The sequence below is a fragment of the Phoca vitulina genome, unplaced genomic scaffold, assembly GCF_004348235.1.
Source record: "Phoca vitulina isolate PV1807 unplaced genomic scaffold, GSC_HSeal_1.0 scaffold16, whole genome shotgun sequence".
NCBI lineage: Eukaryota > Metazoa > Chordata > Mammalia > Carnivora > Phocidae > Phoca > Phoca vitulina.
This window is the reverse complement of record NW_022589719.1, coordinates 129,938-144,525: the sequence shown is the minus strand read 5'-3', so window position 1 is coordinate 144,525 and position 14,588 is coordinate 129,938. Positions and strand designations below refer to the sequence as shown.

The window sequence follows — 14,588 nt, the reverse complement described above, 5'->3', positions numbered from 1 at the left end:
ACTCTTGCTTTCAGCTCAGATGGTGATCTAAGGGTCGTGAGACTGAGCCCCGCGCTGGGCTCCCTGCTCAACGTGGAGTCTGCTTAAGACTCTCTCCCTGTGCTCCTCCCCTGCTCATTCTCTCTCTCTCTCTCAAATTAATAAATAATTTTTTTTAAAAAAAGAAATTCTTCCCTACCCTGAGGTCATAAAGATATTCTATATTATCTTCTCAATAGAAGATTTGAAGTTTTACCTTTCACATTTTGGCCTTTAACAAACCTGGAATTAATTTGTATGTGTGTTATCAGATAAGGGTTCAATTTTACTTCTTTCCATAAAAATAACCATTTCCATAACAAAAAAATTTTATAAGTCCATACATTTCCCATTGATCTACAATATGATCAGTGTTATATAATAATCTTTTGTTTGTCTCTGCACTTAATTTGTGTAGTTTTATGAAGTTTTGATATCTGGTAAAGCCAAGTTCTCACCACCTTGTTCTTTTTTTTTTTTTTTTTCAAGAGTATCTTGTTAAGGGGGCGCCTGGGTGGGTCAGTCGGTTAAGCGTCTGCCTTCGGCTCAGGTCATGATCCCGAGGTCCTAGGATCGAGTCCCACGTGGAGCTCCTTGCTCAGCAGGGAGCCTGCTTCTCCCTCTGCCCCTCCCCCTGCTCGTGCTTTCTCTCTCTCTCAAATAAACAAATAAAATATTTTTTAAAAAATAATATTTTGTTGACTGGGCAGCCCAGGCCATCACCATGGTGAAGCTGAGCAAAGAGGCCAAGCAAACAGAGGCTGCAGAATCTCTTCAAGGATGGCCAATATGCCATCCACTGGGACTTTAGTCCTCTCATGATTTACCAGGGATTTTAGAGGTGTGCCTGAACCAACTGTTTTGAACCTACTTTGGGAATAAAGGACTATTTGGTTATCTGGATTTGGAAGCAATCAATAGGCAGGAACAACATGAAAGGCACGCACGCTAGCTGGGATAAGAGACGGGACATCACTCAGACATTCAACCGTTGGAGGGAACAGGCTTCTTACCACACAGATGCATCTGTGGCAGAGTGGAACCTCTACTGAATTATTGATGATAGACTGTATCAAAATAAGTGTTTTTAATAATCTTATAAAAAATGTCTATTCTTGGACCTTTGAATTTCTAAATGAATTTTAGAATGAATTTAGTGTGTATAACAACAAAGAACTTTTTGAGCTTTTGACTACGGTTGCATATCATCTATAATCATGAAGAATGGACATCTTACAATAGAGACTTACATGAGACTTCTATATGCAAGGTCTATTTATTTATGTATTTAATATTATTCAATGAGGTTGTATCCTTTTCTGAATAAAAGCTCTATAGATATCTTGTTAGATTTATTCCCACATACTTCCTATTTTTGATAATGTAAATAATAGCTTTAAATTCTTTTACTTGTTTTTGACATATATAAGTACAATGAATTTTTTATTAATAACTTTATGTCGGGTGCCTGGGTGGCTCAGTTGGTTAAGCGACCGCCTTTGGCTCAGATCATGATCCTGGAGTCCCGGGATTGAGTCCCATATCGGGCTCTCCGCTCAGCGGGGAGTTTGCTTCTCCCTCTCCCACTCCCCCTTCTTGTGCTCTCTCTCTCTCTCTCATTCTCTCTCTCAAATAAATAAATAAAATCTTTAAAAAAAAATAACTTTATGTCCAGCATCCTCACTAAACTCTTAGCTCTATATGTTGTCTCTTTTCTTGTTTTTTTCCTTTACCTTCTTTTTAATTCACCAGGTACGTTTTTCTAATTTTACTTCTTCCCCTTTGCTAATTTAGAGGTTACACTGTTTCTATTCTTTTAAAGGTTGTTATAGAAATTACAATATGCATATTTAAGTTATCAAAGTCCAAAGATAATCATCACCTTTCCATCTTTCCTAATGACTGAGGAACTCAGAACACTATTTCATTCCCCACTATCACATTTCACACCCAGATTTATATGCTATATTTTTAAATTTTTTAATCCCACAAGACATTATATAGTCTTATACAATTTATATTTATTTAGATTTGTCCTCATTTTTACCATTTTCTGTGCTCTTCATATTTTTTTTTGCATCTCAGACCTTGTATCTAAGATCACTTTTCTTTTGCCTTATGTATTTTTGTATTTTTATTTTAATTTTTTTTAATTTTTAATTTTTTAAAAGATTTTATTTATTTGACAGAGACAGAGAGAGAGTACAAGTAGGCAGAGAGGCAGGCAGAGGGAGAGGGAGAAGCAGGCTCCCCGCTGAGCAGGAAGCCCAATGCGAGACTCGATCCCAGGACCCTGGGATCATGACCTGAGCCGAAGGCAGATGCTTAACCCACTGAGCCACGAGGCACCTCTTAAAATTTTTAATTTTTAAAAAAATTTTTATTTAAGCTCAATTTAATTAACATATATTGTGTTATGAGTTTCAGAGGTAGAATCCAATGACTCATCAGTTGCATACAACACCCAGTGCTCATTACTTCAAGTGCCCTCCTTTATGCCCATCACCCAATTACCCCATCCCCCCACCCACCTCCCCTCCAGCAATCCTCAGTTTGTTTTCCACAGTTACAAGTCTCTTATGATTTGCCTCCCTCTCTGTTTTCATCTTATTTTATTTTTCCTTCTTTTCCCCTATGTTCATCTGTTTTGTTTCTTAAATCCCACATATGAGTAAAATCATATGGTATTTGTTTTTCTCTGATTGACTTATTTTGCTTAGCATAATACCCTCTAGTTCCATCTACATCTTCTTTATCCATTCATCTGTCAATGGACATTTGGGCTTTTCCATATTTTGGCTTTGCATTTTTATTAGTGAGGGTCTGATGGTAACTTAGTCTGTCTGAAAATGTCTGTATTATAACCTTATTCTTGAAAGATATTTTTGCTTGATAGAGATTCTGGGTTGACATTTACTCTCTCTCAGCACATTAAAGATATCATTTCATTGTATTCTGGTTTCAGGGTGTTGTTAATAATAAGTCAGTTACTCTTTCCTTTTTCTATAATTTGTCTAGTGACAACTTTTTCTTCTCTTTGCCTTTAGTGTTCTCTGATTTCACAAGAATGTGTCTAGATAGGGATTTTGTATTTATCCTTGAGATTATTTGGCTTGAGTGTGTGGGTTATTTTTCATTAGTTTTCAAAAACGCTCAATTATAAATCTTCAAATATTTCCTCTTCCCCATTCACTTTTCTAATTAGATGTACATGACATTTTATCACTTTATCCTCTATGATTCTTAGCCTGTCCTATTTTCTACTTCTTGCTCTCTTCTTTGTAATTGCCTTAGATTCATCATTTCTCTCTTCAAGATGTCTGCTCTATTATTACATCCATTAATTGAGTTTTTTATTTCATTCTATTTCATTATTTAGAAGTTACATTTGGCTATTTTACTTTTCTTTTTTTAAGATTTTATTTATTTATTTATTTATTTATTTGAGAGAGAGAGAGGGAGAGAGTTGGGGGGAGGGGCAGAGGGAGAGAATCTCAAGCAGATTCTGCACTGAGCACAGAGCCCAAACACAGGGCTCAATCCCATGACCCTGAGATCATGACCTGAGCTGAAATCAAGGGTTGGATGCTTAAATGACTGAGCCACCCAGGCACCCCTATATTTGGCTATTTTAAAAATATGGTTTGGGCGCCTGGGTGGCTCAGTCGGGTAAGCGTCTGCCTTCGGCTCAGGTCATGATCCCAGGGTCCTGGGATCGAACCCCGCACTGGGCTTCCTGCTCCACAGGAAGCCTGCTTCTGCCTCTCCCACTCCCCCTGCTAGTGTTCCCTCTCTCACTATGTCTCTCTCTGTCAAATAAATAAATAAAATCTTTTTTAAATAATTAATTAATTAAAATTAACCTTTTCCAGAGGTAATCTTTGAAGTATTAAAGAAAAGACTGCCATGCTGAAGATCCATCATTTCTCCCTTCAGTTTGTCCACTGCAACATCAACGAGGGCGAGTTCATCCGCCAAATCCTAAAATACATGAAAGTTTTGAATAACATGTACTGAAGAATGTTCCTATTTCAGTTTTAGAAAAATGAGAAAAATTCATGTATGGCTACTTTATAATCAAAGTATAGTGATATTTTAATAGAAAAAATAATATAAAAGTGATAGTTGGTGAATGTGCCTAGAGTGACCAGAAGTCAAGGTAAGCAACAGAATGTAGCAAAAATTACTAACTGCTTTGCCTTCATATAATTGTTCGATTTTTTAGAAGTGGCTTTTTTCCACTTCAGATAATAATTTAAAAATGATGAAAAGCTACTAAGTTCTTTCAAAGGATTTTATGACATTTAACCTTTATGCCTAATTTCTGAATTGGCTGAAGTTGTTTTTGATATGCATCCTTGTGGCCAAAATAGAAAGGTGGCCCTCTGTGGGAACCCATTTCAGGCACAGTACATTTAACATTGGATCTCCAACCTAGGGGTAGATGGGCATATAACCAGACCATAGCTCCCAGTCAGCGACACAATCATGAGGGTAAACAACGGATACACTTAACAACCATTCTGTTTTTTACTTTCAGTACCATATTCAATAAATTTCATGAGATATTCAACACTTGATTATAAAATAAGCTTTGTGTTTCATGGTTTTGCCCAACTGTAAGCTAATGTAGTTCTGAGCATGTTTAAGGTAGGCTAGGCTAAGCTATGATTAAATACATTTATTATTAAATACATTAATAATTATATCTTAAATACATTTTCAACTTAGGACATTTTCAACTTATGATGAGTTTATTGGGATGTAACATCATCATAAATCCAGGAAGATCTGTATAGTCTCTTTTTTGCTTACTCTAATTTGAATTGAGTTTACCAAATGAAACAGAATACAGAACTATATAGAAGGAGTGTTTTCCCTCAGATTCCAGTGGCCAGATTCTAAAGATAAGAAGTAAGGGAAAAGGATCGAAGTCCCTATTTGCTACCATTTTTTCTCAGATCAGATACCATCTGACCTTTCTGGAAAACTGCAGATTCTAAAATGTACTAAATTATGTGTTATACATCAGGAATATGAGGAAGATAAGGAGTTTCACCCAGAAGGATCACATATCACTTCTAAGCCAACTGATAAGAAAACCAGATCATGTTTATGGATCCATTTTTATATTAGTCTATGTATCTGTCTGGGTCTGAACAGGAAAACAGAAACCACTCTAAGCATTTCAAAAGAAGGTATTTAATACAGGGAACTGGTTAGACAGCTGTTGGAGGGCTGAAACGACAAAAAGGGAACATTTGAGGTAACCCAGAGATAGAAATCACAGTTTGAAGCCACTACCCCTAAGACTGAGGGAACAAAGAGAGAGACTAAAGGAGGTGCTTATGGAGCCAGGCTCAGACCTCTGTAAGAAGCAAAACCTGGCTGCTACTGATACCACTGAAGGGGCAAAATGAGGCTGGGAGCTCCAAAAGAAACTGCAAGCTAGAACCAACAGCTACCACTGAAGCAAAGGGCTGCAGCTGAGATGAAAGTGACCAAAACAAGCAAACAGAAAGGAGGTCATTTCTCCACTCCTGCATTCCAACTTCCCTCTAGTGCTTCCTATTCGCAGAACCTAACAAGATGCCAACTGGTAAAGGAGAAAAAGATTATGCAGAGATCAAGCACCAGCACCACAGAATACAGAAAGTTGGATTTGAAGCTGAATGATAATAATAGCCAACACAGCCTGCTTTTTAAATTATATTTCCAACTTGAATTATGTCTCTTCTTTTTTTGTTAAAGATTTTATTTATTTATTCATGAGAGATAGCGGCAGAGGGAGAAACAGGCTCCCCACGGAGTAGAGAGCCCGATGTCGGACTTGATCCCAGGACCCTGGGATCATGACCCGAGCCGAAGGCAGACACTTAACCGACTGAGCCACCCAGGTGTCCCGGATTATATCTCTTCTTAACAAGTTACCAGACAATTCTCTTTTCAAGGGAATCTTCCCAGCTCTGTTTGTCTTTTTTTTTTTTTTTTAAGATTTTATTTATTTGACAAAGAGAGAGAGCATAAGCAGGGTGGATGGCAGGCTGAGGGAGAGAGAGAAGCAGCTCCGTGCTGAACAGAGAGCCCGATGTGTGACTTGATCCCCGGACCCAGGGATCATGACCCGAGCCAAAGGCAGATGCTCAACGGCCTGAGCCACCCATGCATCCCCCAGCTCTGTTTGTCTTGACTGCCAAAGACAGAACTCAAATAATCCCAGAAGTTCTTGTTTTCTAAGAATTAACTATATCTATGAGTCATTTCTCAAAAAGAATTCCAAATAGAGAGCCTGGGTTTATTTAACCTGCCAGAATCTTTTAAGAATAGTTATGAGGGGGTGCTTAGTTGGCACAGTCAGTTAAGCATCTGACTCTTGGTTTTGGCCCAGGTCGTGATCTCAGGGTCATGGGATCGTGCCCCGCATTGGGCTCCATGTTCAGCATGGAGTTTGCTTAAGACTCTCTCTCCCTCTCCTTCTGCCCCTCCACCCCACTTTCTCTGTCTCTCAAATAAATAAATAAATCTTAAAAAAAAAAAAAAAAAAAAAAGAATAGTTATGATCATTCCAGGATCTCTTCTCCAGGGAGTTCTAGAATAACCAAAGTAAGGTAAGAGAAGAGTAAAGTTAAAAGAGAATTAAAATTAATCTAAGGAAGACTGCTAGGACCACTACATTCTGTACAGCAGAAGGAAGTAGGACATACTGCTATGCTTTAAAGTCCACCTTTCAATGATATATGCAGGCGTTATAGTACTTATTAGAGCCTATATGTTCCTTGAAGTCAATAAACTATATAAATATGCATATTTTAATATCCTTCATCACTTTCCATTTATCCCACAATGCACATCTATGGGAACTGGGTATTTACCAGTATACTAAGGATTCTAGTAGGAAATAAATGGGCTCCAACAACTGACCTTCTCTCACAACTGGAGTTCTGAAATTTCATGATAATATGCCTTGGAGGAAGCTTTTTTTGATTCATTGTGCTGAGCACTCAATAAATTCTTTAAAATTTTATTTTTAAGTAATCTCCACACCCAATGTGGGGTTCAAACTCACAACCCCAAGATCCAGAGTCACATACTCCACTGACTGAGCCAGCCAGGTGCCCCCTTCAATAAATTCTTTTTTTTTCCCAATAAATTCTTTATATCTGCAAACTCACATCCTTCAGTTTTAGACTTTTTCTTTTATCTTTGAATAATTTTCTTCTCTTTCTTTTTTCTTACTGAAATGTCAATGAGTAATGGGACCTCCTGATTGGTCCTCTAATTTCATTTCTTTTCTATATTTCATCTTTGACAATCTGCTTTCTAGCAGCCCAGTGGAAGTCAAAGGGTTTCTGCTTCACCGTCCAACTTGTAGACCTTCAACTAATCCTACTGCTTTCAATAAGATGCCTGTCTTTACTGTCCTTAATGTCTTGAGTGCAGAACCTGCCTGATTCAATTTCTCCAAAGAATATACTCCTTCCCCTTGCCTGCTGAGATGTGAGAGGTGGTTTCTTGGTTGAGTAAGGTACAGAAGAGAATCTGGTGTTTTTCCTTCTGATCATATAAACTTTGAACCAATTCTCCTGTGTTTGTCCCATCTCTTACCACCACTTTGTGAGGCGTTGGTACTTCTAATTGCTGAGCTTTTCTTGGGGTTCTGGAATTTAACTGGCTTTGCTTCTTCTCACCTTCCTCTGCCAGTTTTAAAAAAAAAATTATCTAGATAATATAGTAAAGCTTTTCAGAACACAACAGGATCTATGTCCAGTTGCCAAGGTTTGAATCCTAACCCCTTCACCTATACTAGCCACTTGACCATGGGCAAGTTACTTAATATCTATGCTTCACTATTCTCATTTATAAATGGAGATGATAATGTACCTATCTCCCAAGGTTGTTATAAAGATTAAATAATACCTTTAAAACATTTTAAAAAGCAAAAGGCTTGGGTTTTTTGTTTGTTTTTTGTTTTAGATTTTATTTGAGAGAGAGATAGTGAGAGAGAGCATGGGCAGGGGGAGGGGCAAAGGGAGAGGGAGAAGCAGACTCCCCAGTGAGCAGGGAGCCCGATGCGGGGCTCAATCCCAGGACCCTGAGATCATGACCTGAGCCGAAAGCAGATACCTAACCGACTGAGCCAGCCAGGTGCCCCGAGAAGCAAAAGGCTTGTACATTGAAAACTACAAATGTTGCTGAAACAAATTAAAGAAGATACAAATAAGTGGAAAGACATCACATGATCATGGATTGAAATACCTAATATTGTTAAGATGTCAACATACCCAAAACCATCTACAGATTTAATGCAAACCCCTATGAAATCCCAATGACATTTTTTAAAGAAATAGAACAAAATCCATTCTAAAGAATCTTAAAGGACTCCAAATGGACAAAACAATCTTGGAAAAGAATAAATTTGGAGGTCTCATGCTTCCTGAATTCAAAACTTCTAAGTTTTCTTAATAGCATGGTATTGGCATAAAGACATATAGACCAATGGAACAGAGAGCCCAGAAATCAACTCTCACATATATGGTTAAATAATTTTTGACAGGAGTGCCAAGGCCATTCAATGGGGGGAAAGAGAGTCTTTTCAACAAATCATACTGGAATAAGTGGATATTTACAAGCAAAAGAACTAAGTTGTACCTATACCTTACACCATATACATAATTAAAAATGGATCAAAGACCTAAATGTAAGACCTAAAACTATATAAAACTCTTAAGAGAAAATATAAGGGAAAAGATTCATGACATTGGACTTGGCAATGATTTTTGGATATGACACCAAAACACATACAACAAAAATAAAAATAGATAAATTGAGCAGTGTCTGGGTGGCTCAGCTGGTTAAGCATCTGACTCTTGATTTCAGCTCAGGTGATGACCTCAGGGTCATGAGACCGAGCCCCATGTCAGGGTCTGTGCTGGGCATGAAGCCTGCTTAAAATTTTCTCTCTCCCTCTGCCCCTCCCACCCCCTCCCACTCGCTTGCTCTCTCTCTTAAAAAAAAAAAAAGTTGAATTACATTAAAATTAAAAATGTCTGGGGCGCCTGGGTGGCTCAGTTGGTTAAGCAACTATCTTCTGCTCAGGTCATGATCCTGGAGTCCCGGGATGGAGTCCCGTGTCGGGCTCCCTGCTCAGCGGGGAGTCTGCTTCTCCCTCTGACCCTCTCCCCTCTCATGCTCTCTCTCTCTCATTCTCTCTCTCTCAAATAAATAAATAAAATCTTTAAAAAAGTTAAAAATGTCTGTGCATCAAAGAACACAATGAAAAGAAACAGCAGAGTGAAAAGAAAACCACGGAGTGGAGAAAATACTTGAAAATCACAAATTTGGTAAGAGATTGATATCTAGAATATAAAAAGAACTCCTACAAGTCAACAACAAATAACCCAATTTAAAAACAGGCAAAGGGGGGGCGCCTGGGTGGCTCAGTTGGTTAAGCGACTGCCTTCGGCTCAGGTCATGATCCTGGAGTCCCTGGATCGAGTCCCACATCGGGCTCCCTGCTCGGCAGGGAGTCTGCTTCTCCCTCTGACCCTCCCCCCTCTCATGTGCTCTCTCTCATTCTCTCTCTCTCAAATAAATAAATAAAATCTTTAAAAAAAAAAAAAAAACCGGCAAAGGAGTGGCATCTGGGTGGTTCAGTCGCTTAAGTGCCCGATCTTGATTTCAGCTCAGGTCATGATCTCAAGGTCCTGGGGTCAAGCCCTACACTGGGCTCTGCACTCAGTGAGGAGTCTGCTTGAGATTCTTTCTCTCCCTCTCTCTCTCTGCTCCTCCCCACCTCCACCACCCCCCTTCACTCTCCCTCTATCTAAAAGTAAATAAAATCTTAAAAAAAAAAAAAAGAAGATCCTTGGGGCGCCTGGATGGCTCAGTTGGTTAAGTGGCAGACTCTTGATTTCACCTCAGGTCATGATCTCAGGGTCCTGGGATTGATGACAGGCTTCACGCTCAGGAGGGATTCGGCTTGAAGATTTCTCTCCCTCTTCCTCTGCCCCTCCCCCTCTCCCTCTGCCCCTCCCCCGCTTGCATGCTCTCCCTCTCTAAAATAAATAAACAAATCTTTTAAAAATAAATAAATAAAGGGGCACCTGGGGGGCTCAGTGGTTAAGCCTCTGTCTTTGGTTCAGGTCATGATCCCACGGCCTTGAGATTGAGCCTCACATTGGGCTCCCTGCTCAGCGGGGAATCTGCTTCTTCCTTTCCCTCTGCCCCTCCCCCCCCCACTCATGCTTGCTCTCTCTCGTGTTTTCTCTCTCGCAAATAAAGTCTTTTAAAATTAATTAATTAAAATTAAAATTAAAAAAAGTTTCTATCTCTCTCTCCCTCTCCCCTCTCCACCCCCACATATGTGCTCTATCTCTCTAAATATATATATATATGGAAAGGATTTGAACAGACAATTCTCCAAAGAAGATAGACAAACTGCCAACAGGCACATGAAAAGATGCTGTACAAACAGAAAAGAAAATTAAAGGACTTCCATTATTTTATCAAATTTGGTACTTTTTGTTTTATAATGAGCATGTAATACTTTAACAAAAAAAATTTAAGGTTTTTTATTTTTAAGTAATCTCTATACCCATGTGGGACTTGAACTCACAACCTTGAGATCAAAAGTCCCACACTTCTCTGACTGAACCAGCCAGGTGCCCCTAAAAAATTCTTTTTAAGTATAAGTTTCTGGGAAGTATGACTTTCACCCATTACTCTTCCAGGAAGGCAAGGTATGGGATCGTTTAAACAGAATAGTAACAAAACAATGCAATCAATGTGACTCCTATGAATCAGTTCAAATAGTCTAGCAATGCCGGACACATGGTAAACTCCAAAAAAACGTTTCTTAAATTATGTCAAAATCAGATATCTAAGTGAACACATATTTGCTCTCAGAAGATTAGCCCTACAACCCTGAACTCATCAACATCTACAAGACCTAAGAGTTCTTACTTGATTTTCAGCCACGGGATAGGCTTCTTACTTACCTTCAACAAGATACAAATAGCACAAGCCATGCCTACAGCACCAGTTCCAACAATGGTGATCTTATTCTGGGAGATTTTATCTTCCTCAATTAGATTCTCAATAAGCTTCTCCTTGATAGTTGACATTTTGAGAACCTGATAGGGATAATGAAATTTCAGTGGAATCAAATTCCCTAAATTGATCACTCTCATAGGTATCAATGTACTAACCACACTGAACATCTAAGGGCTCACCTATTGAGTCTGCAGAATGTTGGAGCCGAGTGTGGTGGGAAAGCGAGAAAAGGGGTGTGGAGAGGTAGAGAAGAACCAGTCTACCTAGGGGTTGGGGCACCAATAAGCTTTTTTATTTCTCCCTGCCCTCAAGCCATCATTTTCACCCCAGTACTAGACACTCACAAATGCTTTGGCGCAATTTAGCACAGACAGCCGGAACACGCAACGCACTGCCTTTAAGGAAGATTTAAAAAAAAAAAAAGTTACACCAAAAGGAAACCACCAACGGCAGTTGAGGTGCGAAGCCCTGTGACAGTTACTCTCTGGACGCCCAACGCAAGAACGCTCCCACGCACGACTCTTTCGCCAGTACGCAAGCTCCGCCCGCCGCTGGCCCAGGCGCAGGCGCATTGGCAGGCAGTTAACGACCTCTCTCGTTCCGGGGTAGGGGCATTTCCGAGTGTGTGCCGTAGCGTTCTCCGTGACCCTGTGACGAATTCTAGACAATCTTTATGAGTGTGCAGAAGAGGGATTTGGGGAGTATAGTTTCATTTCCCTCAGCCAGCCTAAGCCTGGGACTGATTTTAGTGCTGAATTTTTGGAAACCCTCATGACTGTAGGCTGGTGAGGGCAAGGCTCAAGGCTCTAGTAGGAAAAAGCTCTCCTGAGAGCACCTCCTAGTCTTAGGGCGATGCCATCTTAAGATGGCGTCTGAGGAGATAGCTTCCAAATTGCTTTCAGATGACTTGGCTCTTTCTGAGGGCATGCTGAAGGGACCTGAGCCCCAAAGATGAAGCATTTAAGTAAAGGGTGGGCTTGGGATTGACCAACCTGAATGTGAGGAACGTACTTTTCAATGTACTTACCATCTACACATTTATTTGCAGGAATTTAAAACATTATTATTGAGCTCTGTAACTTCAGGATGGAGTGCTGAAATAAAGATTGAATTAGGGACACCTGGGTGGCTCAGTTGGTTAAGCCTCTGCCTCCGATTCAGGTCATGATCTCAGGGTCCTGGGATCAAGTCCCGCATCGGGCTCCTTGCTCAGCAGGAAGCCTGCTTCTCCCTCTGCCTGTTGCTCCCCCTGCTTGTGCTCTCTCTCTCTCTCATAAATAAATAAATAAAATCTTTAAAAAATAAAGACTGAATTAAAGTAGTAATGAAAAGGAAAGGCCACATCTAGTTTTCTAAGGGTGGTTTTAGTTTATACCAAGAATTTATAACCCACAGAAGGGGGCACAACCTCCTCAGTCATCTTTTGTTGAGTATTTGCATTTGAATCCTTTTCCATTTTGTTTCAAAGTCTATGGTTTGTTTTTAATGTAGTTCACACCATGCAGTCACCCTGCTTAAAACCCGACCGTGGATTTCCATTACACTTAACCAATTTTTTAAAATTAATTTTTTTATTAATCTCAGAAGTAGAATTTAGTGATTCATCAGGAAAGTAACTAATTTTTACCACAATCTGAAAGACATTCATGATTTGGCCTCATTCTAGCCCTCCAATTTCATCTCAAGACACTCTCACCTCACTCCCCTCAAGCTTCTCAGCAGCTTTTACTTGGCTCAGGACTTTTTGCTGTTCCCTATGTCTAGAAAGTTCTCCAACCATTCTCAAAGTTGATTCCTTATTTTCAGTCTTGAGCATAAACGACACTTCCTCTAGCTTTCCTTGACCAATGTCAATTACCACCACCTGCTCACATCTCTCCTATTTCTCTTATGGCACTTTCCACAAACTATCAGCCCCAAGAAATAGGTTACCTATAGCAGACAGGAGCAACAGCCACTGTTGGTCCTGTACTATCACTTGGTTGTATGCTTACTTCCACAGTAACTCCGGTACTTGCACCTCATTTACCACTCAGTTGAGAGGTCAGCACTGCTGGCCAGGATGACCAACAGGCCTCTGGTGGCAGAAGGAGATGTCATCTTAGTAGTGACCAAACTCTTGATTTAGGTGAAGAAAAAGGCTCCTCATTCGTTTCTACACAAGGTGCAGGGCAGGCCCTTGATATCCACTGCCTGAGTGGGCTCTCTGGGTGGCTACAATCCAAGCTAACAATCATTTTGCTTGATTGCAGCAATCTAAATACAGGAGGGCCGAGATTTGTACATGCCAACAACTGCTGAAGTGTAGTAGAAACACAGTGAAGAATTCTGAAAGCATGGCTTTGAAGTCCTGATACTTTTACTTTGGCAACATGGGCTTTAGTGGAAAAGATGTTGATCCATCTACATGTATATATATGTATGGATATATATATGAGGATAACTATGTTCTGAACATTCCATTTGCTTCCCCCACTAACTGGCAACTTGTGTAAAATGGGACTAAGGCATACTAAATCCACTTCCCAAGTTTATTAAGACTAAAATGAGATCATATTACATTTAAAAGAATCAGGGCTTCGGGCGCCTGGGTGGCTCAGATGGTTAAGCGTCTGCCTTCGGCTCAGGTCATGATCCCAGGGTCCTGGGATCAGGTCCCACATCGGGCTCCCTGCTCCTTGGGAGCCTGCTTCTCCCTCTGCCTCTCTCTCTCTCTCTATCTCTCATGAATAAATAAATAAAATCTTTAAAAAAATAAAAGAATCAAGGCTTCTTGCAGAGCTGGCCTATTCTTTGCCTGGGGCAGGAAGATACAAGGTGATCCCGGAACACTTTTTGTGCCAAAAAGTGAGGAAGGTTTACAAGATTAAATCTAAAAAATTCATGGGGCGCCTGGGTGGCTCAGTTGGTTAAGCAACTGCCTTTGGCTCAGGTCATGATCCCGGAGTCCTGGGATGGAGTCCCACATCGGGCTCCCGGCTCAGCGGGGAGCCTGCTTCTCCCTCTGACCCTCTCCCCTCTCATGCTGTTTCTCTCTCGCTCGCTCCCTAATAAATAAATAAATAAAATCTTTTTTAAAAAAATCTAAAAAATTCATTAAAGATTACATTAATAAATCTTTAAGCATTATTTTTCAGTCATGTTGGTATTGGCTAATTTATTGTATCAGATACGAAATTAATAAATGTAAACAAATTTTTAAAAAAGACTTAAGTTGCCTCAAAGTTTACAAGAGGCTATGGCGTAAGTACAGGTTTCTATTTGGAGTAATTAAAAAGTTCGAAGATTAGATAGTGGTGAAGGTTGTATAACTATGCGTTCCACAGAATTAAACTTTAAAACATGAATTTTATGTGTAAATTGTATCTTAAGGCTTTTTTAAAAAACCTATAGAAAAGCAAATCCTATTATACTACTTGTCAAGACTACATAATTTGCAGGGGTGCCTGGATGGCTCAGTCAGTTAAGCCTCCAACTCTCGGTTTTGGCTCAGGTCATGATTGCATGGGTCCTAAGAC

The 14,588-nt window shown here is 39.8% G+C and overlaps 1 protein-coding gene and 1 pseudogene across 4 annotated transcripts in view; one reads left to right on the top strand and one right to left on the bottom strand.

Annotated features, from left to right (window-relative positions):
• The window catches only part of LOC116638288 (L-lactate dehydrogenase C chain), a 42,789-nt gene extending 31,316 nt beyond the window's left edge, over positions 1 to 11,473 (bottom strand). For 2 of the 4 annotated variants that reach the window (XM_032414155.1, XM_032414153.1), the window contains exons 1-2: positions 11,016 to 11,144; positions 3,882 to 3,999 (exon numbers count right to left, since the gene is read on the bottom strand). In XM_032414155.1, coding sequence (XP_032270046.1) covers positions 3,882 to 3,999; positions 11,016 to 11,141 — 244 coding nt within the window. In that variant the 5' untranslated portion in view covers positions 11,142 to 11,144. Of the gene's footprint in view, positions 1 to 3,881; positions 4,000 to 11,015; positions 11,151 to 11,414 lie in introns of those variants that run through there. The other 2 variants (XM_032414152.1, XM_032414154.1) reach the window with 2 other exon arrangements.
• On the top strand, positions 743 to 900 carry LOC116638118 (annotated as a pseudogene).
• Positions 11,474 to 14,588: the final 3,115 nt, after the last annotated feature.